Genomic DNA, 27,659 nt, shown 5'->3' with positions numbered 1-27,659 from the left:
CCTTGCACTTCCAGGCGGAGGCTGAATATTTCTGCGACTTTCCTTCGCCTTTCCCGCTTGTCTGGTGTGGAATTCGGCTCTTTATATGTTGCATTTAATTTTTGCACTGTTGCTACCAGTAGTTTAGCTCTCGTTGCTACTGCTAGTATTGCTGTTGCTTGTTATGATGATGTTGCTGGTTTTGCTGCTGTTCATGTTGCTGGTGTTTTTGCTTTTTCTTTGGGAGTAACTATCCGTGTACTGTTTTGATGTTGTGGTTCCTGCTCTTTCCGGCACTGTTGTAGCTGGCTTACCTTATGGTAATAGCTAATTTTTAAAAGAAGATAAAGCGTCACCCTTTTCAAAATGCACTGCAGATTGGTCAAGTGTCATAACATATTCTGCAAATGCAGAAATTTTTTTCTACAAAGCAAAAACGTTGGCTTTACAAATCAAACAAAGTATGTGCATATTTGCTCACTATAATGTGGTCAGTCTTGGTTACTTTCCATCCATTTTGTGCAAAGAATGAACCATTTGTATCTCCGACCCTATAAAGTATATATATTCTTGATCAGCATCACTAGGCGAGTCGATCTAGCCATGTCCATCTGTCCGTCTGTCCGTCCGTCTGTCCGTCCGTTTCTACGCAAACTAGTCTCTCAGTTTTAAAGCTATCTGCATGAAATTTTCCCAAAAGTTGCCTTTCTATTGCAGGTAGTATATAAGTCGGAACGAGACGGATCGGACGACTATAGCATATAGCTCCCATAGGAACAATCGAAAAAATAAATAAAAAAATGTATAACTTTGCTGTTTTTTAATTATTCTCTTAGTTCTTCGACATATAATAATGGCTAACTATTTCAGAACTACGGTTTAAATTTCATCAAAATCGGAAAAAAAAAATACAAAAAAAATTATAACTTTGATGTTTTTAAATTTTTCTATTAGTTCTTCGACATATAGTAATGGATAAATATTTAAGAATTACGGTTTAAATTTCATCAAAATCGGACGACTATATCATATAGCTCCCATAGGAACAATAAAAATATATAAAATAACTATCTAATAATTGAGCTGCAAATCATCATCATAATTTTAATGTTTTTAAAAATATTTAATTCTTGCAATAGCTGCAAGGGTATATGAACTTCGGCTTGCCGAAGTTTGCTTTCTTTCTTGTTAATAAAGAATTAAATCTAGAGAATTTGCGATATTTTATGCAATTCTTTGTAGCCTGTGCATTTATTTAAATAAGTTCTGTAAGTTTATATTATCTTTATATTTATATTTTTTCATTTTCACTGTGGCAAATTGATTTTTGCCTTTTGCATGTTCGCATGTTTTTTTTAATTTTTGGGTTTTGTTTGCCACACTATTTATTTCGTTTTCAATTAAATTAGTTTTTCAAATAAATAACATTTCTTGCCCGGAATTTACTGATTCGAGTTATTTCTAGTCTAGCTATATCATTTCTTTGTCTGCTGACATAGCTTTGCACGACGGAAACCACTCGTCCCAACGAAAATGTTAACGCTCCCATACACGCGCATCTGAGGGATTGCCGGGCATGCAGTAGTGCTACAGCTAACACATGTTTCGCTAAATAATTGAGATTTCTTGCATTGTGTGCTCAAGTATTTGGCATTTTTCTCATCTCGATGTCATCCAAAATTCGGCATGCTGCCAGCCATGGTCCGAATTCTCCTTTCATCTGCTGAACTTTTCTGGTGAAATATTTTGGGGGATAAAAACTGGCCCTTTTTCTATTTACTATTTTTCTCAAATGTCAACGTACTTGGCTTTAGTCATTAAAATCAAATATGCAAAAATTGTGCCAAGTAGGCCAGTCATTGGAGCAGGGGCAACGAAAACGGAATATTTACGTGGATGTTGAGGGTTGAGTCACTCTGCCTTTGAGTATGCTTGAAATATAGAATAAAGTAACTTAAATTCACAAATCTTCAGAGCGCCTGTATGCCAAGGTGGTGATTACTGTTTTTAATGACCGTATGATATGTAATTCAAATCTGCATCTTCCAAAGGCTATGAATTTACCTATTAAGAACTATAATTAGAGCCCAGTTATCACTATGAACGACAGTGCATGTAGTGACGAAGTCCGATCGGCATTCGCTTTTACCCTGACCAAGGTATGCGTAAACAAATAAAACTTGGACGAGTGAATGTTAATAGATTAAACACTGCGCGAAATATAAATAAAATATTAAGTAGTTTTATAAAAAAAAAATTAGTTATGTGTATGTAATTAAATATAAATTAAATTGTATGTAGTTACATAAAAAAGATTACCGATACGTTACCAATTTAATTTTTAAATGACAGCTGTAGTAGATAGCTGTCTGATTGGTAAGCCATCACAATGGATGACAGTACATGTAGTGACGTTGCGCACCAAGAGCGTGTCTATAGGAGACTACTATTATATAGCCGCAGAATTTAAAATCTAATGTGATGGTCCGATCGTGACGAGTAATACAACAATCGAAAGGTATCGCTAAATTAAGAATTGCAGACCAAGACTTTAGAAAAATTGATTGGTTGAGGAGAAAGGGCGCTAAAATATTACACTTTTTTAACACAGTTTAAATTATATTCAAAATACGCGTCGAATGACACCAAATTGCTGGATCCGACGCTCTGTTCGAAAGTCAAAAGTCCGTCAAAAGTTATTCAAAACATAATTTTTTTCAGTATATTTAAAAAAAAACTGATTGTAAAATATAAAAATCTGAATATGGTTGTTTAAAAAAATCTCAATTTTTGGAATAGTTGCTAGGGTATATAAGTTTGGACTTGTTAAAGCTTCATTTCTTTTTAGTTAAGCCCTAAAGTCTTGTCAAACATAGTTTGTTTAAACAAAATTAGTACTGAAGTATAAGTAAAAGATTTTTTTTTCTGTGAAAACCATGGTCACAATATTGGGCTACTTTGGCTATAGTTCAAACAAAAACTTCTGATATCATACAAAGACACCTCTTAACGAGGTAAAAAAGTCGTGACGATTGCACCTTCAACATATAAAATATCTGATATCAAAATAAATAATAAATACACTTTTTAAATGTTTTCATTCGTCACTCTGAGATAACAAATGCCTGTGTAGGAAAAAACCTGAAGCGCTACGAATGGAAACATTTGATATTAAATTGACATTAAAACAAGAATTATTGCAAGAATTTAACATTTTTGAAAACATTAAAATTATGATTTACTGCGTATATGTTTAAAAACATTGAAGCTATGATGATTAGCAGCTCAATTATTTGATAGTTATTTTATATATTTTTATTATTTCTATGGGAGCTATATGATATAGACGTCCGATTTTGATAAAATCTAAACCATAATTCTGAAATATTTAACCATTGCTATATGTCGAAGAACTGAACAAAAAATTAAAAAACAGAAAAGTTATAATTTTTCTCATTTATTTTTCCGATTGTTCCTATGGGAGCTATATGCTATAGTCGTCCGATTTTGATATAATTTAAACCGTAAATCGGAAATATTTAATCATTACTAAAAGTCGAAGGACTAAACAAAAAATTAAAAAACAGAAAAGTTATAATTTTTTTCATTTATTTTTCCGATTGTTCCTATGGGAGCTATATGCTATAGTCGTCCGATTTTGATGAAATTTAAACCGTAAATCGGAAATATTTAACCATTACTAAACGTCGAAGAACTAAACAAAAAATTAAATAACAGCAAATTTAAAATTTTTTTTCATTTATTTTTCCGACTGTTCCTATGGGAGCTATATGCTATAGTCGTCCGATCCGGCTCGTTCCGACTTATATACTACCTGCAATAGAAAGACAACTTTTGGGAAAGTTTCATGCAGATAGCTTTAAAACTGAGAGACTAGTTTGCATAAAAACGGACGGACAGACGGACATGGCTAGATCGACTCTACTAGTGATGCTGATCAAGAATATATATACTTTATAGGGTCGGAGATGTCTCCTTCACTGCGTTGCAAACTTCTGACTGAAATTATAATACCCTCTGCAAGGGTATAATGTGTTTTTTGGTGTTTTTGTTTGATATAATAATATGTGCAATAATACTGTGCATTAAAGTTTTTCTTATATATTTTTTTTTATAATTTACTGTTCTTAAAAAGACAACAACTAAACTTCAAAAGTCGTTGTAACCTAATTTCTTTCACTAAGCCAATAATAAATTATGATAATGTCAATGTAAACTGCCCGCTGGTCTCTCACGCAAAGAATTCGTTTTTTTTTCTTTAACACTCCCAATTTCTGATTTTATCTTACCCTTACACTTTTTATCAATTTAAAATTTATGTTTGTTGGAGTGTACTTTGCTCATTAGGCGCGTCTAAATAAAAATAAAGTTTCGCACAGATTTAAATGTTCCATTTAATGGAAATAGAATGAGCAAGAGAGATGAAAAGCTAAGCATTTAAGATAAAGTTTGTGATATATAGATACAAATAGTCTTGTGCGTGGTGTTTTTGATAATTCGCGTTTGCTTTTGGACAACAACGAAAGAGGGTGGTTAATAACAACAAATAAGATAAGCGATTTATTAGCAGAAAAGAAAAGAAACATAAAATAACTATTACAGAACGGTAAGAGTATCAACGTGCTGAATTTGCATTATGCAAATAACTTTTCGAAAAGCTTTATGCTTGCTGGTGGTGTAAATGAATTGCTTTCTCCCATTTGATTTAATTTGTGAAGCTTAATTGTTTGTTCAGGATAAATCCACTTGAGGAGTAGATTATATTTAAGATCACCGCTATTATATATATAATATAAACTTTAATTTTCATTTTTAAATTATAGTAATAATTATTTACTTCCTAAACAATAAAATTATCTTAAGTCATTAAAATTTTCAATAGCCGTCTAATTATAATTATTTTGTATATTTCATTACTAAGCCCTTAATTGCTTAATTAAATAAACCTATATAGTTGCTTAATTTTTTTTAAAAAACTTTTCTACCGACTTTTAACGTTGTGTTTGCGCTTGCATGAAAAAATCTTCTTTCGCTTGTGTAAATAAACATGACTCTGTTATGCGAGAATCGAAAGTAAACAGAAATATATAAATAGGGTCAGCGGTTTACAAAAAGTTTGCCAATTGCTGCTAGCAACGGAAGTTTGCATGATTTCTGCCCTGGCCTATGGTATTTTTATATTTTCCCGCTGTTCTAACTTACCCATTAAATAAAGATACAATAGGCTAAGGATATCCTTATAATTTGCAACTCAACGAAACCAAAAATACGTTCTTTTCCCTTCTTTTCGTTTTAGGTAAGTTTGTTGTTTTGTGGTTGGTCTAAAGGGCAACTCATTTGTTAGCATGAGTCAAGCTGTAAGTGTAAACCACTCCTAATATCTTAAGTAGATTTAAGTTCAATCCAGCTGTAGATGAGCGATCGAGTGTCAGCGATCGAGTGTCAGCAATCGAAATGTGAAAAAATTCGAAACATTTGTTTGTTGGTTTTCGAAAAAAAGCATATAAAAATTATTAGCGTGCCTGCCGTCAGTCCGTTTTCTGTCTGTTTTTCAGTCTGGTCAAAAATATTCTCAGAAAATTTATCATAACATGTCCAAAGCAAAAGCCTCGACAGTGCGCCGGCAAGTATTTTTATTTTATTTCATTTTATTTCGATTTGAGTTTCATGTCGTAGTATTGTGCATTTTGTTGCCGCTGCAATTGAATTGCAAATATTTGCGCTACAATTTCTCAGCGTGCCATAGATAAATAAATGAATTTTCGATTGTATTTTATTAGAAGTAAATAAAGTTCAAATTTTCACATATTGCGCATACGCTCGTTTGCGCCGGCAGTTCATTAGATGAAGTGCCTTCGAACCAAACGTCTTAAAAGAGCTTTCGTGCATTCCCAAAAATTGGTTTCGCAACGCAAAGAACATTTTTCCTTCACTTTGAAAAAGTTGCAACAGTCCCTAGCGTCCTCCTGCTGGCTAAAAATAATGTTTACGATTTTATTTATTTTTCATGTTCAGAGGCTGTTTTATTGTTCCTAGGACAACATTGCCAGATAATTGGGTGTGTCTGCCAACAGAGTTGGAAAGATTTTCTGTGGACCTCTTGGTGGTCATAAGTCAATGATTGGAGACGTTTTAATGGCTCATTCGCCGTGCAAATCTGGGCGCTAATGATAACTTATGAATTCATACGTCCGCTGGTAGTGCTCGCCATTCAAATTAAATGCTAGTTTGTGGGTACCCGATGCTTGTATCATAATATAGGAGTAAAGCTTCCGACTGCAAATCATATTCAACCATATATTTCTAATCAATAAGGTCAGTACTAACTCCTAATGAAGAATACAAGTTATTTAGAGTTACCTGAAAACTAATGAGATGAACTTATTCTTGTTGCTTTTTTTTTGTGGTCACGTATTCGTTTTCCCTAAAGAAGACAAATTGCAGATTTCAAAGATCATTTCCCCTTAAATAAATGTCAACTATAAATTTTCGCCTCTGCTTAGGCGAGCAAAGCTATCCCCACCTACTCAAACTAACCTGAAAAACTTGGAGAACGCATTTTCTCATGCCAGAATACAAATTTATATGTTAATTTGTTTCATTTTTGCAAAATCACCGGAAACGGCCGCAAAATAGAATTTTTAGATGTTGCTGAAGTTGTTGGCTGCATTATATATACAATGCAACAACTTTTATAGATGCATTGTAATAATTATGGCATAGATTTATAGCAGATAGAGCACCCACCCACATGCACACACTTCGCTATTTGTTAAGGCCCATAATAATGTAGGGTAAAATGTCCAAAGATTGATGCGGCCCACAGAAAGGAAAATTATTGAATTTTATTTTGCCGTTTGATGTAAGAATGCGATTCCGTTGCAATAGTAGTTTAATTGCATAATAATCCCAATTTGCTAATATTTATCATATAGTTAGTGGAAATCATGTTGATTTTTTGTTGTTGTATATATTGTTACCGATTCTATAAGAGAGTACATATACCTTTTTTAGGGTAAATATCATTTGATCGAAATGTTAAAATTCTTATCCTGATCCTAACACTTGTTGCTCATAAAAAATGCTTTTTAATATATACCTTGCAAATATTCCCCTTAATATTTGGTATTCTTGTTTCTTGCCATTTGGCGTGGGTGGGGTTTCGGTCGGTTCGTTTTGTTGGCGCGTGGCCAAGTTATGCACTTCTTGACGCCGAACCAAAAATGATTCGCGACGTAAAAATAAAAACAAACTAAATACTGATATGTGCATAAAGAATAGTGTGGATATGTTGCAGATATAGAAGTCCGATAAACATAAAGGAAACGAAGCTGAATTAATTTGCGTTGACTTCTGATGATGTATTAAATGGTTTATAATGTGATTAATACTATATGCGTGCATACCGAATATTTAAAATTAATATTGAGAAATAGCAAGGTAATTTATATTTTTACTATTGCAAGGCAACTGTTATTTTTATGTGCACTAAATTAAAAACGATTTTTTGTTCTGTTTATAAGATTTTCTTGGAACAGCCTGTTCGTTTTTTGTGGCGGATAACCAAACAGAAATGATTTAGAGCAATCGTCTGACCAAAGTCCTGGTAAGATCTTCAACTCCGACTTAGTGCATCAGCCTGATGGGTTTGGCGGCCTTTTAGCTAATGAACTTTGGGTGGCAACGGCAACAGCATCAGCAGCAGCATCATCGTTATGAGCTATTATGATGGCTGAGCTGCACAAACTCAGTGTGGGAGCTTCTCAAAGCCTTGGAATATAGAATTAAGCAATGTCCATTAAGCATTTCAAAGGCTCACGTTTGACCCACTCCGCGCCTGCAAGTGTGTGTGTGGGCTGAGCTAGTGTGCGTGCTGTGGCACGGGTTTCAACAATATTCTTCCACCTAGCTCTCGCACACGTGCGGCAATTTGTATGCAAGCCTCGCCTCTTCGACTGCTTGGCTCATTTTGCTTCTTTAGCTAGCAGCACGTTGCTAAACGATTGCGCTCTGGAGTGCAATGAGGTTGCTCCTACTGTCAGAGCATCTGCTAACCTGGTAAAGAAGCAGCATCAGTCCCGCACAGAGATCAGAGAGCTCTGGCGCCGAGGTCACTCCATTAGGAGTCTATGGGAGCCACCGCTAAACGCGTTTGCGCAAAACAATTAGTCGCCCAGTAGCTGTGATGTATGTTACACGCTTTGTTTAAGCCATCTGTTGCAGACAAGAAACCGAACGGTAGAATAGAGCCACTACTTTTATTTAAACAAAAGTCTTCAGAATTGGTATTCGCCTACTACTATACTTCCTATTTCAATTTGTGTGGCAATAAACATTACTTTATATTTAAGATTAAATATTGAAATTAAAAATTGTTTTATGTCATTGAAATAAAAAAACAAAATGCGGCTAATAAAATTTGAACGAAAAAATAAGTAAGAAGAAAGAAAGCAAACTTCGGCAAGCCGAAGTTCATATACCCTTGCAGCTATAGCAAGAATTAAATACTTTTGAAAACATTAAAATTATGATTTACTAGCTTATATGTTGAAAAACATTGAAGATATGATAATTTGCAGCTTAATTATTAGATAGTTATTTTATATATTTTTATTATTTCTGTGGGAGCTATATGAAATAGTCGTCCGATTTTGATGAAATTTAAACCGTAATTCTAAAATATTTAACCATGATTATATGTCGAAGAACTAAAAAACAAATTAAAAATCAGCAAGGCTATAATATTTTTTGTATTTTTTTCCAATTGTTCCTATGGGAGCTATATGATATAGTCGTCTGATTTATCCATTACTATATGTTCATTACTACATGTCGAAGAACTAAAAAAATTAAAAAACAGCAAAATTATAATTTTTTTTTATTTATTGTTTCGGTTGTTTCTATGGGAGCTTTATGCTATAGTCGTCCGATTTTGATGAAATTTAAACCGTAATTCTGAAATATTTAACCATTACTATATGTCAAAGAATTAAAAAAAAAATTAAGAAACAGCAAAGTTATAATTTTTTTTTATTTATTTTTTCGATTGTTCCTATGGGAGCTATATGCTATAGTCGTCCGATCCGGCTCGTTCCGACTTATATACTACCTGCAATAGAAAGAACTTTTGGGAAGGTTTAATGCAGAAAGCTTTAAAACTGAGAGACTAGTTTGCGTAGAAACGAATGGACAGACGGATGGAGAGACGGACGGACAGACAGACGGACGGACGGACAGACGGACGGACAGGCGGACGGACATACGGACATGGCTAGATCGACTCTCCTAGTGATGCTGATCAAAAATATATAAATTCTTTATAGGGTCGGAAATGTCTCCTTCACTGCGTTGCAAACTTCTGACTCAAATTATAATACCCTCTGAAGGGTATAAAAAGAGCTCCGGATCAACTTTTTTTTTTTTGTGTTATTTTGTAGGGGTAACGAATCACGAGTAAATATTTTCGCGAAGCTGTAGTTGGGCGTAATGTATTTAACTGAACGTGCCGCTTCTGACAACATGAGTTAGTAGCCGTGGCAAAGGAGAGCGCTCGGCAATCGCAATTCAAAGTTATAAATTATTTAAGCATCCATTAAGGTGCACATATTGATGATCCCAGGATGTTGATGCTCGGGCGCCCCTTGAGAAGTATGTAGGAGTTGAGTGCAATTGCTACCACGACAACGCCCGGGCAATTACTTTTGAGTTATTTAGCTTAATAGAAATTCAGCGAGCGTGCCGTGTTTGTCTTGTTCCAGCCATTAGCCCCACTTCTTGATTTTCATCCGACGCTTTCTCTCCCCACTCTACGATGTTTGGCACTCCCAGGACACACTTTGATTTTCATAAGTAAATGTTGGACTTCGATTTTCGCCTAGCCAAGCTAACGAACTCGTCTCCAGAGCAAACCCAACAGCGGGGCGGAGAGGAAGATGAAGAGCCAGGGGATGCGTTGAGCGCTTTGAGAATCGATTATGAATTATTTGAGCTGGGCGAAATGACTTATGAGACACATAAAAGTCCAAAAGACGGACAATGGCCACCACACACGGCTGTGCAAGTTATCATTGGGGGCGAATCATGGGAATGAAAGAGGCTGCGTGATAAATTCGCTGCTTTGTCCTGTGACCTGGTCAAAGGGATACTCCGCTTTTGTTAGCATTTTGACATCAACAAGTTGAACAAAGAAAAATCGCCACGCTCAACAAAAAAAAAAATTGATATTAATTTTAGCACATTCTTGCCGGTGATTTATGCTCACGTTTTGATGAATTTTCAATTTTAAACTTAACTCACAAATGCCAAAATTTATGTTTGTATAACATTTACTTACAATGAAATTTATCTTTTTCTCCTTTCAGGTAAGTTTGCACTACGACGAAAAAGAAAACGTAAGTCGGCATCATTTTGGCCATTAATTTATTTATTAATTACCCCGAAGGGACGGCAAACAGCAGAAACCGAGCAACTTCCTGCCCATTTCCTTGAAACCTTTTAAATAATTAACAATGAGCAACGTAATCGATTTTCATATAAATCGAGATTTATTTTTCCTACTAAAAATAGCAAGGGGAGCTACAGAAAACAATTAATTTATTTTCCCTAGTTGCGCATTTTTATAGTGCAATTATCACGCCCTTCGATTCGAGTGGGATACAACCTCGCATCCTGGGTAGCTATCCTATAAATTAGTTAAACAAGCCAAAGAAAGAAACAAAACCGACGATTCTAACTGCTTCTATTTGGACAGTTGATTAATCGACAAACGCATTATGTATTACTAATGTCTTTTCCTTATTCATATGGCCTGCTTGTGTGGGTTTACAACTTTTGTTTCTCTCCTTGCGTGCAACCGATTCCCAATTAAGTCGTTGCTCAAAGTGTCATCAATAGGCTGCCCAATTGGAAATTAATTGCCAGCAAATATGCCGCTCACTTGTCTAAGTATCATTTGCCGTAAAGGAGATAAACGATCCTAGAAGTCGAGAGTTATATTTTGGTCTATAAGGTTTCACCTACTTAGCCTGTACTTTTTTTTTTTTTTAGAAAAGATACAATTTTTGTGTATTTATCCTAATGGTTGCTTTTTGTTGGTTTAACTGCAAACTTAATTTGGTTAATAAATGTGAAGCGTAGGTGTAACCTACCTCCATCCAAATATGGTAATCATTTATATTTTTGATTAATATTATACTGTCCAGGGCGCTTGTTGTGCTCAATCAACGGGTCATGGCGTAACGACTTTCACAGACGGTTGTATTTTCACGTGTGCGAATCTTGATAATTTAAGGGGGAGGCTTAATTCGTGTACTCAAGTAAAGGTAAATTTTTGGGAATCTTATAAGTGGTACATATAGTATGACATATATATAATATATATATATATAACATATAGCGGCAAGAGTATTTCTTTTCTGTTTAAATTAATTCATGGTAAGTGGCGACGCTTAAGACTTTTTGCGGTTGTATTTAATTAATAAGTCGTTTTTTTAGATTTTAATAGATGTTTTATAGTTTTTTTTTAAATTTTGTAAAATTTTCCCTTGCGAATTTTTTGGTTAGCCCTCGAGAGGGTAAATTAGCTTCTGTTGCCCCTCCCGTTTTCTCGCTTTCGATTGCAGTGTCTGCCCCACCGTTTCTTTTCCCGTCAATTTTATTTCTATGTCTCACTTATTTTTTTTAGCTTTTTACTCAATTATGAAAAGAGATTATTAAGTGCGAGCTGCGCTAAATTAGCGCGTAATTGAGTGTGGCCAGGGGGTTGGTGACGTAGAAGTAGAGGTGTTGGGGGTGGACAGAAGACAGACGACTTTTCCCGGCTGAAGCGTGTGTGCATCGTCTTTGGTTTTCTTGAATAAAACGCCAAGCTGTCGCCTCTTGCCTGTTGCCTCATAATTTTTGCAGCATTACTAGGCAGACTGCCTCACGTACGAACAACGTGCCGGAGGGAAGGTGTATATATTTGACGCATATTAGGTGCATTTCATTTGCGTGATTTACCAGCCAAAATGTAGCCTTTTTCTAGTGCGGTTGCCTGTGGGCTCTCCATGCAAGAGAAATGTCTCTGCTTTGTCCCTCCGAAGGGAAGATATATCTACTAGCGACTGACGGATGAAAATTCCGGAGCGCGGAGTGGAAGACCGGGAATCTGGCAGACTTTGAGTGCAACAGGTGCCGTTTGCCACAGCTACTTTGTTAAAAATTTTTGCCGGGGATTTCTAAGCATGGTGCTTGGACGTCTGCCAAAATGCAGTGTATACGACTCTCCGGTTGCACGGAAGCAACGTCATCGCTTTGGGTTATCAGAGCGAGCCAAGATGAATGTTTAATTGACCGCAAATGGAAACAATAAATTATGCCAACAAAAGTTGCCAATCCCCCAGCTGCAGCCGTAGTTAATAAAAAAATTGGCTGAAGATTTAAAATGAGCGAGTCGCGGAAAGAATTCATGTGGTACGATCCACGCCTTATTAGTCACAGCAACTGGGCAATCTTGTGAAATTGATAAATCCGGCATATGTTTGTATTCAGTTCAAAGACTTTTTTAAATTACTTCTACACATTTTTTGATTTAGTTAACCTAGATTTGTTGTTTCGGTGACTAATTCATTTTCTTAGAATTTCTTTTTGTTTTTACAATACAAAATGTAATGTTAACTTAAACCAAAGTGTAAGCAGAAAAAGAATTCATTTTCAGAATGTAAATTCTTTTTCTCCGTCCAAATCAACAGACAGACGAGGCAATTTTCGCCAAAGACTGAGAAAATATAAACAAAGCCCAGACAGCTAACTGGATCACGATCCACTCAGAGAAAAGAGTCTCAGAAAAAATACATTAAAAGGCAATATTTATGTATGACTTTTAAAATGAAGATAAAAACCAACATTAGATCATCAAAAATCATTTGAAACTGGCTCAATCTGTAGAAACTTCTTTTTAGAGGCCCAAACAATCTGATAAATTTTATAATACCCTCTGCGCGGGTATAATAATATTAACATCGTTGTTTTAAATAAATAACGCCTCAAACACCATAGGAACTATCGAATAATTGAGTTGCAAATCATTATAGCTTCAATGTTTTTAAACGCAAGTAAATCATAATTTTAATGTTTTCAAGAATATTCAATTTTTGCAATAGCTGCAAGGGTATATGAGCTTTGGCTTGCCGAAAATATTTTTGCATATCTGAGCTTTAAATTTTAAGCAGAACAATGTGAAGATTGCGATTTAATTTTCAGTACGTTTTCCTTTTCCCTTTTTTACTTCAATGGATGTGACTATAATGCGAATCAGCAGACCAAAACATTAGCAATCTTAATTCATTACACGTAATATACATACGAAAACAATTAATTAAAATATTAAAGTTGTAGCGAATGAACATAAACAAATCGAAGTCAAAGGCTTCTGGCGCAACAGTGAAAAATGTTTCGATGTAGATCTAATAGTTTCATTAGCCATCGCTAGACCGTGTTTCTTTTTAATTGCTTTGAAAAATAATTCCGAATTCGCTGCTTTAATTATTACAGAAAAAAAAGCTAAAAAATACTTTAAAAAAACTTATAAATTATAAATTATATGTTATAACGGACAGACGCATATGGCTATAGCAACTTGTCTAGTGATGCTGAATATATATATATTTTAAAGGGTGAGAAATGTCTCCATTTACTCCGTTGCAAACTTACTGAAATTATTATACCCTCCCGAGGGTATGAATTGGAAGTAGTCTTATTTGAGGCAAAACTATCTTCCAAGACTCTCTACTTGCACAGCTTGACTTCTATTACGCCTTACTGCATTATGATTTCCAAATTAGCGACGAATTCATTAAAATTATGTGTTACTGCAATCTGCGGCTTGCCACACATTTGTGGTTTTAAAGTTGGATTTTACAGATGGCATGGTATTTTCTCGTGGCCAACCACCAAGAATTGCAGCCTTAAAGGCACTCTACATTCAAGAGCATTCGAGTAATCAACTGACACGGATACACGCTATATGCCTTCAATTTCTGTCGATCAGTCAGCAACTGGTCCAGCGATCTCAATTTGCAGCCTCTCCTCTTGCTTCCCTAATTACTATTTCCGTTGCAATTCAATTATGGCAAATTTAGATGGCTGGCAAGTGTGGGTTTAGTGTTAATTACGTTTCTTGTCACATGCAGGCGGACAACCTGCTGACAGGACAATTTTAGAGCTTTGATCTGGGCATAACTTTGTCGCTTCTCCCCTGCGAATCTCTATCAAAATCGCAGATTAACTTTTCCGCGCGGCTTACGCGCTCTCCCTCAACATGTGTGCTCAAGTTTCACATTGTTTGTCATTTTTTGAGTGTGAAATTAAATTAATTAAAACTACTCGACGTCTCGCTGTTGCCCGCACCCAGCAAACACGCTCCACAAAGAGAGAAAAGCTGTCGGAGGCGCGTCAAACTTGAGCGTGCTGCAGGAAGGTTGCGTTGGACCTGCTAGTTATTTTGATTTTGCCGCTAGGTTTGACACGGTTCCTTCCTTCAGTCTCATAAGGATTGTCCGTTTTCATTCCCTGCGCAATGGAAACAGCCCCTGTTTTTAGGAGTCAATATCCTGCGGCAAATATAGTGGCAACAAATGGGGCACTGGCATTTAAAATAATATTTAAATTGTTAAAAACATTTCTTTGCAGATTGCAGTGTAGAGTTTTTCATTCAAACCCTACATACCCTATTCAGAACGACAAGTGAAAGCGCTGTGAACTGCAAATGAACCGGATTAAATTTCAGCTACACAAAAACGAAAAGGTTAAAGGATATACAGGCAAAACCAGCCAACTAATTTCTGATATCTGTGCGTAGTGCTTGTGTGCGGACTACTCTGGCTGGCAATTCACACATATACTCCTCCCATTGCATATACTTGTATGCGGATGTCAAAGGTAGAGCAACTAAAACGCTGGCCATCCAAACACGTCGGCAATGGCTTAACTTGTTGCACCCAAAGCCAGGGAGCAGAGCTAAAAGTTGAGCTGTCCGTTAGTTACACCTGCAGCTGACCGTTGGCGGCTTATACTTTCCGTAGGCTTCATAAAAGGTCCTGGCCCATAGCGGCCGACTCATAAATTATGAAGAACGTGAAAATGCAGCACGTTAAACACGTTTTCTGTCAATTTAATTTGTAATTACTCACTGCGCTTATCTAAAAGCTCCTCCTGGGAGATGGCGAGCAATTGGTTGCTTCTTGGCTTAATTAAAATTGGCAGCTGCTAACCCGCAGCCCAAAAGCAAGCTACTTGCACGTGATTTCATTGCTAATTATTGTGTGAGGCTCCGAGAGCACGACCAAAGTGTCATCATCCATTTCCTCCAGCCAGGGCCCTCAGGTGTTGGGCAGTCTACGTGCCGCAAAATTCACTTAGAGCTGTCTCCCTGCATCGGATTCACCTCTTTTAATAGTCACATGCTATTCAGACATTAGACATGGTTCCGCTTCTTCAATTTGCATTCGACTTGTGCTTAAAAATCACTTTTTTTATGGGAAGTAATAATAGGTAGCAGTTAATTGATTAAAATCACAAGATTTAAAATCAGTTTTATTTAACAAATTGATAATCCCTTTATTTACTTTACATAGGTACGAACAGTGCTCCTAATATAACACACTCATCCGCATTTTGGTCCCTTTAAGGTAACCCACATTATGTGTACAAGTTTCGTTTCATTTGGCCGCCGGCAGACACAAAAAGTTTTAAAAGTTTCACATGGCTTAGATGGGGGATAAAACCAAACTGAAATTCGCTTGAAATAGGAAACTTACAAATTGGCACCGCGACAACATGTATTATAATAGTTACAGCCAGTGTTAATGCGGTGGCAGTGCCTAAGACTATATGTAACTGTGTCGTGTGTTTGGCTTTCGCTTGCCGGCCGGGCGCCGCATAAGTTGTTCGACAAGTTTTTCCGCTTCCATCAGGTATGAGCTCATCACCTGTAACCGCTCGATCAGCTGTTTTCTTCACGGAGTCTCTACACTTAGGGATGCGAAACGAGCGGGCAGTAAGGGGCTCTTCTGAAGTCATTAATTTGACGATGCTAAATGAGAATTTATGTGTCTACTGCAGAGTCGCAGGTCGGAGCAATTTTTCATGCCCAAACATTTTTCAACGCTTGACAGAAAGACCGAAAAGAGTCACTCCGAGGCCCGAAACTCGTTCTTGTTGTTCAGATGTCATTAACACTCGTTGCCCGGCATGACCAAAACAACACAACAAAATAAACCAGCAAAATACAACAATTTAAACAAGAAAGCTTGAGACAGAGTTTCTAAAGGTTCATTACGCAGGCTAACTAATGTAGTAGGCTCATACACACACTAACACACACATACTTACACAATACAAATAATTATACAACACCAATATACGATACTTATGTTAAGTTTTATTAAACCTATGTTAAGTAACATGAACTGTAAGAGGATCTTTCTGAAACTTTGAATGTGAGTGAGTGGTAGCATTAAGACGTGTTAGAATAAAGAGTTGATAAACGCCTACCACACTATTTTTTTTAATAACCGAGTATCTAAAGAACCTGAAAAAGACAAGCTTAGCAATTTTTGTTTGTAACTTTTGTCTAAATTTTATTTAACCGAGATATAAATATGAGTTATTAATAAATGTAGTTCTTAAATGACATTACAGGAGATGCAGTATGTTAAATTTGAACGTTTTTTGCTAGAGTTTTTGATGCTTACTTAGTTTTTGCTTTCCTCCGACTATTTTAGACTTGCAACGTAATGTATATATTTTAAAGCCGATTTATGCAATGCTTTAAATATATTCGTTTTTTAATTCGTATAACATTTCGGTGCTGGGTGAATCCCCATATGGTGAAGTTGGTAAACCATCACGTGATTTGTTTTGGGTGTCGTTGTTGTTTTTGAAGCTGGCTCTCCGCATTTAATTTTATACCATAATTGAAGCTTATTTGTTGTCAGCCAAGCCGTGTAATGAAAGAGCCAAGCCAAACAAAATGGACAGCAGAATTCTTTGGTTTTTGGTGTCTTTGTTTTTGCTCTGCTTGAGTCTTTTGAAACTTCTTCTTTGATGCGCATCCCACAGAGCAAACTAATTTCTTCAAAATATTTGGTTGTGTTTAGTGAGGGTTGGTAACAAAACAGAATTCTTGAGTTCGGATAGACCCTACCCAGTTATAGTTATGTTCAGAAACCCTAAAAATGGTGTACAAAGTTATCCTAAAAATTTGTGAATAGTTTTGGTCCGACGACCAACACTAATATTCTTTTTTACTCTGTTTCTTTCTTAACTTTCTTGCAAGGAGAGTTGATACCCTCTTGTATCTTCTCGATCAAAAAAAGGAAATACCGAAAAAAAGTAATCTGTCGGAGCTCAAACTTCACGGCGAGGTAGAAGTTATGGCTCCCATAACCATCAGGTGTTTTCATTTAATTTGCGAAAAATGTTTGCCTGCAGTCTGTGGCTGGCTAAGATGAATGGCCAAGAAGTGAGGCTGTGCTCTATTTGCGTCTGTGTATGCGCATACCACAAAGATAAAAATGATTAAAGTAGGGGAATAATACAAAAGCGAAACATTTCCTTGTGAGGCGAGGATTCATTTTTCCGTTTCCAAAAATTTGCCTTTGCCATCGGAAAATAGACCCCTCCGCGCGATATTAGCGCCAAAGTTGGCTTTTCAAATAATTTAAAACTTTCTTTAAAAATAAAAAAATAAAATTTTCTTAAAACCATAAACACAATTAAAAAAAATTTACGAAACGAAAGAATGTTGCCTGTCTGGATCTCTTTGTCTGCTACTTTATGCAATGTACATATAATCATAAACCAAAAACGGAGACTTTCGAAGAGAAAGGTATTAAAAAACCTTATCGCTGCCAATTGCAATTGCAGTTTCCATTTCGGATGCAGTGCCTCATTTGCCAGCATTGTGTGTGGTCCAGCAAGAATTGAGTTGCCTGTGAATCCCCTGTGATTGCCAACACCTAAACCCATTGTGCGTTGACATTTTTAATTACACACTCTGGCGATGCCGTCTGTGTCACCCAACGAATGCTAAATGATGGATGATGCTACTGGCCAAGTTTGGGAACTTGGTTTGGATATCGCATGCAGCATACGGAATGCAACTTGTAGCGAGCCAATGCACTAAAAAATAAAGCTCTTAAGTTGGACAAAATAAAAAAAAAAAAAAAAATTATATTTAAATTTTGTTAAACATAAAATCTAAAAATCGTGAAACAATATTTTGTATTGGGTGCTATAATGTTTAAAAACAAAATCATAAAGATTAATCGCTCTTTCCGCTTTTTAGCTGAGTGCAGGAACTTGCAGCATGCAGCCTTCATTTGAGCCGCCTTGCCAGCTGGAGTAGCAAATGTAGCAGCGTTACAGCCATTTCACACACTGTCTTTCGGCTCTTTCCTGCCACTACTAGCACCATCCCTTCGGAACCAGCCATATAAAGGCTTCCCAGCGGTTTGGGGTGAGGAGTGGTAGATCAGATCAGAATGCAAAAAGGAGAAATCCGTTGACGATGTCGTGATGTAAAGCAAACAAAGGACGATAAGAGGCGGAATGGCTAAGAGCTGAGAATCCGAAAGGGAGTAAGATGGCCCAAAAGGAACAGCAACAGATTTTGACTGGATTTTCTCCGCACTAGCTGGGGCTTTTTCGTGCTTGTTCCTACTTTTAACACTAATGCAATTTGATGCGTCACAAAACCGCACACATAACATGCACTTCCAAAAGCGCACTCCCAAGCCCATCTGTGTGAGCCAACAAAAGCCGCTGCGAAGGCGTCAACACCAACAGCAAATCCTTAACAGAAAAGGATTTTCAACACATTTGCTTCTGCGTTGTATAGTTTTAGGCGTAGCTCGAAGCACGTTAAGTCCTCACCCAGCCCACACCAATTGCCACCTCCAGCTTGCAAAAAAGAATAGCTCACAGAAGCCAGCTATTATTTCGCACCTGTCCTGGCCAGAGCTTCCCTGAGTTAGTGTTGCCAATACCCTGTTAAAAAAGCTAAAATTATGAAAAAAAAGAGAACAGATGCCAACTTCGGCAAGAAGTTGCTGAATATACACACATGAACACTAAAGGGATGTTTCCGAATTTATATACAGTGGGAAAAAAAAGTTTACGAACATTTTGTTTGAAATTTCAGTGCAAAGTGTACTTAAACTTATTTTGCCCACTTTAAACTTATCACACAAGTTAAAAAACAGCTACAAAACACATATATATAAATGTCTACTTTACTGCGTTAAAACCATTCGAATTTTTTTAGTTTATTTTCCCATACTTAAAGGAAAAATACAATTGTTGTTTGGCATCAATGACTCAAATAGTAAGGATTAAAAGCTTTTACAACTTATTTCAGAATCCAAGTTTATGTTCAAAGTTTTGCTTTTAAAAAGCTAGTGGGACAGCTCGGCTGCACTGCTCTGCCCTTGAGTGCCGGTCTTATCATTATCACGGTCGCTTCCCGTTCAATAGCTGTCCGTTTGCCGTGAACTGCATTTATGCAAATACCCGCATTTCGCTTTTCAATTTCGCCCGTCTTACAATTCCATTTCTCTGTTCCTCCTTCGCCCTGCTGATCTATGTGTTGCAACAAGTTCGTTCCGTTGTGGGCTGCAACTTCTTGGCGTGTTTTCCTTTCGCATTAAGCCAACACTGAGTTTTGTTACTGAAATATGGGCGTCATTCTTTACGTAAAGTGCCAGCTCAATACGAAGAGAAATCCCTGGCACAACTTGCCCTCTTCCCCATCCGCTCACTTTATTTACTTTCACTTGTCATGGTAAATCTGCACAATTTCTTGGTTGGATATCGTTATTGTTGCCAGGCATCCACAGTGGTCGTGTCTGTGGCTGCGATTGTGGCCAAGGGGGTGCTGTGGGTGGCTAAATGGTTGTGCTGCTGCTTAGTGTCACAAATCTGAACGATTTGAGCTTTTTAATGCGATTTGCCCGGTTCCTCGCTGATTGATGCAGTCCTTGTCGTCGAGTGCATAGGAAAACCCGGATAAGAGTAAAACGGGGAACTCAAAATTTTTGGACAAATCTGTTGATTGCTAGCAAAGTGCTGAGACATCTGCTTTAAGATTAGAAAACTGCCATAATATTTGCTTTCGTTTACTTAAATTAGTTTAAAAGTTGCAAGTCACGCCGAAAAAGCCTCTTTTCTTGTATTTTCCTAAGAAATTGCTGTCATTCATTTAAAAGAGACAAATTAAGACCATATACGTTTACATAGAACAAATACAAATACATGTAAACATTTTTATACCCTTGCAGAGAGGGTATTATAATTTCAGTCAGAAGTTTGCAACGCAGTGAAGGAAAAATCTCCGACCCTATAAAGTATATATATTCTTGATCAGCATCACTAGGAGAGTCGATCTAGCCAGGTCAGTCTGTGCGTCCGTTTCTACGCAAACTAGTCTCTCAGTTTTAAAGCTATCTGCATGAAACTTTTCCAAAAGTTGTCTTTCTATTGCAGGTAGTATATAAGTCGGATCGAGCCGGACCGGATCGGAAAAATAAATAAAAAAAAAAAATTATAACTTTGGTGTTTTTTAATTTTTTTTTAGTTCTTCGAGATATAGTAATGGTTAACTATTTCAGAATTACGTTTTAAATTTCATCAAAATCGGACGACTATAGCATATAGCTCCCATTGGAACAATCGGAAATATAAATAGAAAAAAATTATAACTTTACTGTTTTTTAACTTTTTTTTAGTTCTTCGAGATATAGTAATGGTTAAATATTTCAGAATTACGGTTTAAATTTCATCAAAATCGGACGCTATATGATATAGCTCCCATAGAAATAATATAAATATATAAAATAACTCTAATAATTGGGCTGCAAATCATCATAGCATCAATGTTTTTAAACATATACGCAAGTAAATCATAATTTTAATGTTTTCAAAAATGTTTAATTCTTGCAATAGCTGCAAGGGTACATGAACTTCGGCTTGCCGAAGTTTGCTTTCTTTCTTGTTAAACTGTTTTTTCTCATAACCACTAGTTCATTAATTGTTCATTCAAACAAAAGATCAACTTTTAATTTATTGTGTTTTTGGTTACTTCGAATTTGATTCAAAGTAATTGTTCTCATGAACAGGTTTAATGCTCTGGACCAAATGGAATTGAGTCAGCAGCCGCAGGCTGAGTAAAGACACCTGTTCATTTACCAGCCACCTTTGCGTTTCTGCAATATGCAATATCAGTGCCAAAGCCCGGCGGTCTCCTTCCGTTTTATTCGCTGAGTACTTACACTTGGAAAATAATTTAACATGACAAGTCAATATCGATAAATTAACTATTTGTTATAAAACTGGTCTTATTATTGGTCTTCGATTTTACATTGCTAGAAAGAAATATCGCTTCTTAAATTTTTTATCCTGCATTTATAGCACTAGTTTACAGCCGAAATACGCCAAACCCGCTGATACAAAGATATTGTTAAAATTTGGCTTGTCATATAGCTGCTATAGGAACTATCAAATAATTAGGCTGCACATGATCATAGCTTCAATGTTTTTAAACATACACGCAACTCAATCATAATTTTAATGTTTTCAAGAACATTTAATTTTTGCAATAGCTGCAAGGGTATATGAACTTTGGGTTTGCTTCCTTTCTTGTTTTTTTTTTTAATTTTGTAAAGTAGTGTAATTAAGAATTAATAATATAATCAAATGCCCTGTTTTTTTTCAGTGGATGGCCCGTGCAAAAATTTTTCGCTTGATTTGCTGCACAGATGTTGCTTATGCTGTCGATGCAGTTATCATTGATGTTGCCTGCAGCCGTAAATGCGCCGCGCATGCTCAATGAAGTGGAAAAATCGACGAAGGCGACGACATATGCCATGAACTTGTTGCAGGTTGCAATTGTGACAGGTTGCGAGTTGCTGCTGTCGTTGCAATTGCTTTTGTCGTTGCAATTTTGTCCGTGTCTTTTGGGTACTTCAACTTCGCTCATCTGAACTTAAATGCTAACCGAATGATGTATGATTGCCGATGTTGTTGCTGCTGCAACTGCTCATTAATCATTGTTTTCGGGGGTGGCATGGGCAGCCCCCTTCGCCCTCAGGTCCTAATTGTGCATGCAGCATCGGAAGCAACAGTGCCGCTACATCATTTCGCTCTCATCACTGCCTTATTACATTTAATATCCTGCTCGAATGCCTTGGATGTTCACCACAAAACTGGCAAAAATTAACGCGTGGGGGGGGGGGACAGCGGCATTGTAATGAGCGAAGGGCAGGAAAGTGTTTGGTAACGGTACGTGGACCGAGACCCAGCCAGGGTCGTACATCAATGTCGGGATAAAGGAAGGAAGGCAAGTCAGAACACATTTGCACTGAAAAAGGAAAAAGTATTCTTCACTACTAAGGAGCATTGTTTTTATTTTTACCTCTTACTCGTAGACTAAAAAAAAGGTATGGTATTCGCTGAGGTATATTTTTTTTGATAAATTATAAGTAAGAGATTTGAGACATAACAATAATTAAGTAAATTAAAATATAATTAAGCTATTGTTACAACTTTAGCAATTAATTTTCAAAAAAAAATTTTATTTATATGAACGTAAAACCTTGTGGAGTTAGGCATTTATTGCAAGAGAACTTGCTAGCGTCCACATGGCTGTCACATGTGCCCAGACCACGACTTCATATGCGAGCTTGTACTGCCGTGGATACGCGGATCTTCGTTCTTCCCGTCATTCGGCCCCTTCGTCGACCTTTTCAATTGCCGTTGCTGCGTCGCGTGTCAACATAAAAAGCCGGCTACAATGTTGGAAAGTCAGTCAAGCGACGTCATTTCCGTTTGTTGTCGTCATTAAAATGCAAGCCAAGCCACGCTCCGCTGCACTTTGGCACTACTTCTGATGACGATGACGACTACAACTGCAACGGCAGTCGGGTAAAAACAACTTGCAGAACAACAATACGTAATGCTGAAATTCTATTAATTAGTTTGCCAAGCTGCCCATGTGATGACACTTTTGTAGCACTTAAAGAAATTTTCTGTGAAATGTGTAAACAAACTGACAGCCGGCTGACAGTCAGTGAAAGTGATGGAGAGGGATATAAAGGTGGGACTGGGCAAAGTGAGACATAAATAGTTTTGTTATGATGGTTCTGCATTTTTGTAGCTGTTTTGGTAATCGATGCCGTTGACAAGTTTGATTGTTGAGCATGGAAAAGAAACACGTGTCAGTTGGCCCGACCTCCCATGTTGCGCCGAGTAAAGGGTGCCAGTTTGCTGACAAGTGTAATGCGATAGGAAATTTGTTTGTCCAAACGTTAAGTTGAATACAAATTGCTTAGGAAGAAGATCTGGTTGTGGGAAGAATGGGGGCGCATGCAGGTCCAGAGGCAGAATCCTGGAGATCGAGGCCGGAAATTGAATTCTTGGCGGAGTGTGTGCATGCAACAATTTTTATAACGTTCAGTGTTTCCTCGTATTTCCATATCACATTGTCCGCACTCTTGCTTCTGATGTCATTTCAATGCCTTGATGCAAAAGTTTTGACAACATTTCCACTTTGTCATGCCCTTTTAATTTTCAACGTTTTCTCTACACTGAGAAAATCATTTATTTATTATTTTTTGTATAAGCATCTTAATCTAAATTGAATTGTCAAAAGGCACATATATATTGGCAAAAAAATTAATATGTTTATTATGTTTTTGAGTAAATATTTGTATGGGCATGTCCCATTCTATTCGCCCCCTATATTTGCTTCTGTGATTTTTTTTACTTTGTATGCGTTGCTGTTGGCGCTGCCCTTAGCCTTTTTGCTTTAGCTTCTGCTCGTATTATGACAAAGTCGAAAAGTTTTTATTGGTTACAAAGAAAGGCGTGAATGCAGCGCGAATAAAGGGGTCGGGACAGCCGGAAATGCGAGGAAAAAAGGAGGCTAGGCAATGATTTATTTGGCGCACGAAACGAAACACCAAAACGAAATGCAGCGCAACGAAATGAAGCCATCAAAAACGTTGACATCGTTACGCAAAAGCGGAAATGACAATGATGATGTGCGCCAAATAAAACTCTGGTCATACTCCCGCTCTGCACCAATCTTCGTCCTGTTTTCGAATGAAATTCAATGTGGCTGTGATCTGGTTGTGGGGTAGTGTGTCTGGATGTGCGGGAGCGATTCCTGTGTTAGCTGCCATTAAAAAGCGTAAAAATTAAAAAATCGAAAATTTCAATATCAACGGAAATCTAAGAAGCACAAAAAAAAAGGAATACAGGGCGAAGTTGGATAACTGCGCCAGCTGCTGCCCTGATTCGCTTATTGTAGGGTATTATGTATGACTATACCATGTCTAAACAAATCAATTCTAACTTTAAAATACAACTCGAAATATATGATTAGGTAGGTTATGAGATAACCTACTTATTCCCACCGTAGAATAGGATACAGATATTATATATTAACCATTCTCTCTTACCCATATAACCCTTTAATTACCACTCCATATCCGACTAACACATCTGTGTTTATTTCTCTGTTTGCATTCACAGGTAGCGACCATGATGTCCTGCCCCCTTCCCATGCAATTACCGATACCGATACCTTCAATACACAAAACAGAATTTGCACCGGTTCACATTGGAGTCAAGGTAAGTTAATCCAATCTTTCATTACATCATCCCCTCCAGCCATCTACTCTTCGGAAGTACTTCCTGCTATCCCTTTGCTATCCTTCTCTATTCCCTCCACTTGAACATTTGTTTGCTTACCATTATTAAATAGTAAATTAAGCCCTTAAATGTGAAAATCATCCAAATCTGCTGGAACCCGATGGCAAAATGTCAACAAGTGAGGCAAAATGCTAAATGTAAATGTTGCCAACTGAGCACGCATACTCGACTTACGCACACATGTCAAAGAGTCCGCTTTATTGTTGACATTATTGCAAAACATACACACATAGACCCGGCACAGATATTTACGTGAAATAATGTGCGGCACTAAATCAAATCGTGGTTGCCCCAAGCTGGCGTCCAGCCGATCTTCCGCCCTCATTTGACTGCGGCTTTATTACGATGTGATCACATTTTAATGATACCGAAATGCACTGCACATTGTTTCTGCTGAAGAATAATGATGTCAAGCAGCTTTCGGTGGGTGAAAGGGGAGGAAAAGTTTCAAACATTTTCACGGATTGGGTCACGTTTGATAAATGCTGCATCACATTTTTCTTGATTTTGTTTGGGTTCCTTCCTTTACTCTTCTGTTCCTTTTTTTTGTTTGTGACTCTTAAATGCCACACATAAATCTATTTTTGAATGAAAGCCACTCGCAGGATGCGTAGCGTATGCGCAATATTTCTTCTTGCCACGAGAGGTATATTTTTATACGTTCGTTTGTTTGCGGTTTGTTATCTAGAGAGGAAACTGTGCTTATTGTTTGCATAATGGACGCTCGTTAGCGGGGCTGCTGCCCTCGGAGGGTGCGAAAATCGGTTGCAATCGGGGGTAAGGAAAACATTCTCCCCAAAAGGAGGCTTTACCAATATAAATGCGCTTTTAATTTGTTTTCCAATCCTCTTCTCTCAGCTGTCTTTTTAATAAATGACAGTGCCTGCAGTGGCCTTTTTCATTCTGCTTCAATGGTTTTTTATGTGTATGGAAAATAAAATGGTTTTGCCCACAAACCCGAAATAAGCAAAAGTATGCACAAAGGATAATTTCTCTTTGTCCGGATTTTCTCTGCGGTTCCTATTTGGAATGCATGAAAATTGTCATACCAAATTAAACGAAAATTTCATGAAAATACACAAACATAAAATTTCCAAATAATTGAGCCGAGTAGTGAGAAGTATGTAACACTATACGAAAATCGGACCTCATTTACCCAGGTTGGAGCACTCTCATTATTTCCGGAAATCCAACTGCATGGCAATTAAAAAACAATCACAGAGTGTCCCTTTACTTGCATTCCTTCATTATCCATCAGCATCAGCTCAAAGGTTAACAAGCAGCCAATTAATCGTTATTTATGAAAACACAGAAAAAAGGAAAAATGCCACTGCAGCTTAACCGCTGACAGACATTCACAGCTATGTGCTAAACCCAAACCAACCGAGCTCAGTGCCGTTAATATCCTGATCTGCCGACGCGAGTAATTAAGGCAAATCGCAACTCGTAAAGTAGTCCACTGATAACCAGTTCATAAAAAGGCAACAAAAACTGTAGCGGCAAAAAGTATATTTAATAAAAAGGCGGCCGGTGAAAAAAATCGGCTGAAATTAAACGAGCTGCCAGGTCCCGCTGGCTGCTGCTGTTAAACCCAATTTCCTGCCCCGAGGTGCCAGTGGTGGAACTTACACTTGACCGCGCGGCATAAATCACGCGGGGTGGTGGGTCGGAAGGGGCTGGTTGGGTGGGTTAGGCTGGCCAGGGGCATCTTCGTTGCTCATAAAAAAGGCCTTTTAAAAATACCTTGTAAAGGTGAGGCTCGCAAAATAATATTTAATAACAAAGAAATACAGAAGACAATGAAAAAAGTATGGTTTTTATGGGGTAGAACATAAGGGTGGGGTTTTATTTTTGCAGATGGCGCTTTTTTAAAGAATTTAATTTAGTTTATAATGCTTCAATTGGTGATAAATGCGGGATGGCACTTTTATTTATCTGACCAGTTACATTTTAAATCATGCATATATTTCGTGGGGCAATTTAGAACACTAGAGGTTATAAAATTATTCCAATTTTGTGGGCCGGCCTACGAAAATACAAATTTTAAACCTTCGACATCATTTGGCAGGAAATATGTTTTGTATATTCTTGCAGTGAAGGAGACATCACTAGGGGAGTCAATCTAGCCATGTCCTTCTGTCCGTCCGTCCGTTTCTATGCAAACTAGTTTCTCAGTATTCTATATCAAATATGTAGCTCCCATGGGAAAAATTGGTATGCTATAAACAAAAACTAAAATGGATATGGATATAAGGTTAACTTTTCTATTTTTACTTTTTTTTTATTTCTTATGAATATTTTATATTTTTTATATTTTATATAAACTTCGGCTTGCTGAAGTTTTCCACCTTTCTTGTTTTTTCAAGTAACATTTAGGAGCTGCAACGACTTTCTAGAACTATTGAACATTTTAGCCATTTATCGTTCTTATCTCTTATCTGTTACGGATTAGAGCACATAAATAATCTTTGTTCACGTAACACGGTTCAAAGGCCTTCAAGCTTAAGGACTTCCGCCAGGCGCTTGTCCATCAGCCACTCAGGTGTGTTCAGCTATTCCCTTTGCCAGCTGGTAGGGTGATGATGAGGCCAGCACCTTCTATCACTCGCTTCATGCCGCTATCCTCCCCATTGCACCGTTAACTTAAAGACAACACTGGACTGAAACCGGTGACCGAGCCACCGAGCGACTGCTGCTGCAGTTGTATTCTGACTGTCATGGTCTTACACTGAAAAAAAGCGAGATAGAAAATTAAGGTCTAAACCTGCAAGTATCCTGTCTAAACAATATTATAGCCTGCATCATACTAAAATTTATTTATTGCAACATTTATTGCTGATATTTTTTCCAGAGTCTCACGAAATCGTTAAATACTTTTTAATATTTATTTTTCTGAGTGGTTTTTTTCT

The 27,659-nt window shown here is 37.1% G+C and overlaps 1 protein-coding gene across 6 annotated transcripts in view; it reads left to right on the top strand.

Annotated features, from left to right (window-relative positions):
• The window catches only part of LOC108143115 (polypyrimidine tract-binding protein 1), a 143,653-nt gene that overhangs the window by 9,555 nt on the left and 106,439 nt on the right, over nucleotides 1-27,659 (top strand). For 3 of the 6 annotated variants that reach the window (XM_041709027.1, XM_041709029.1, XM_017267342.2), the window contains 2 exons: nucleotides 10,362-10,391; nucleotides 24,571-24,669. In XM_041709027.1, coding sequence (XP_041564961.1) covers nucleotides 24,580-24,669 — 90 coding nt within the window. In that variant the 5' untranslated portion in view covers nucleotides 10,362-10,391; nucleotides 24,571-24,579. Of the gene's footprint in view, nucleotides 1-5,296; nucleotides 5,358-10,361; nucleotides 10,392-24,570; nucleotides 24,670-27,659 lie in introns of those variants that run through there. The other 3 variants (XM_041709028.1, XM_041709026.1, XM_017267341.2) reach the window with 2 other exon arrangements.

Source organism: Drosophila elegans, unplaced genomic scaffold (assembly GCF_018152505.1).
Source record: "Drosophila elegans isolate 14027-0461.03 unplaced genomic scaffold, ASM1815250v1 contig_468, whole genome shotgun sequence".
Taxonomy (NCBI): Eukaryota; Metazoa; Arthropoda; class Insecta; order Diptera; family Drosophilidae; genus Drosophila; species Drosophila elegans.
Note: the sequence above shows the minus strand (reverse complement) of the source record. Positions and strands in the feature narration are given on the sequence as shown.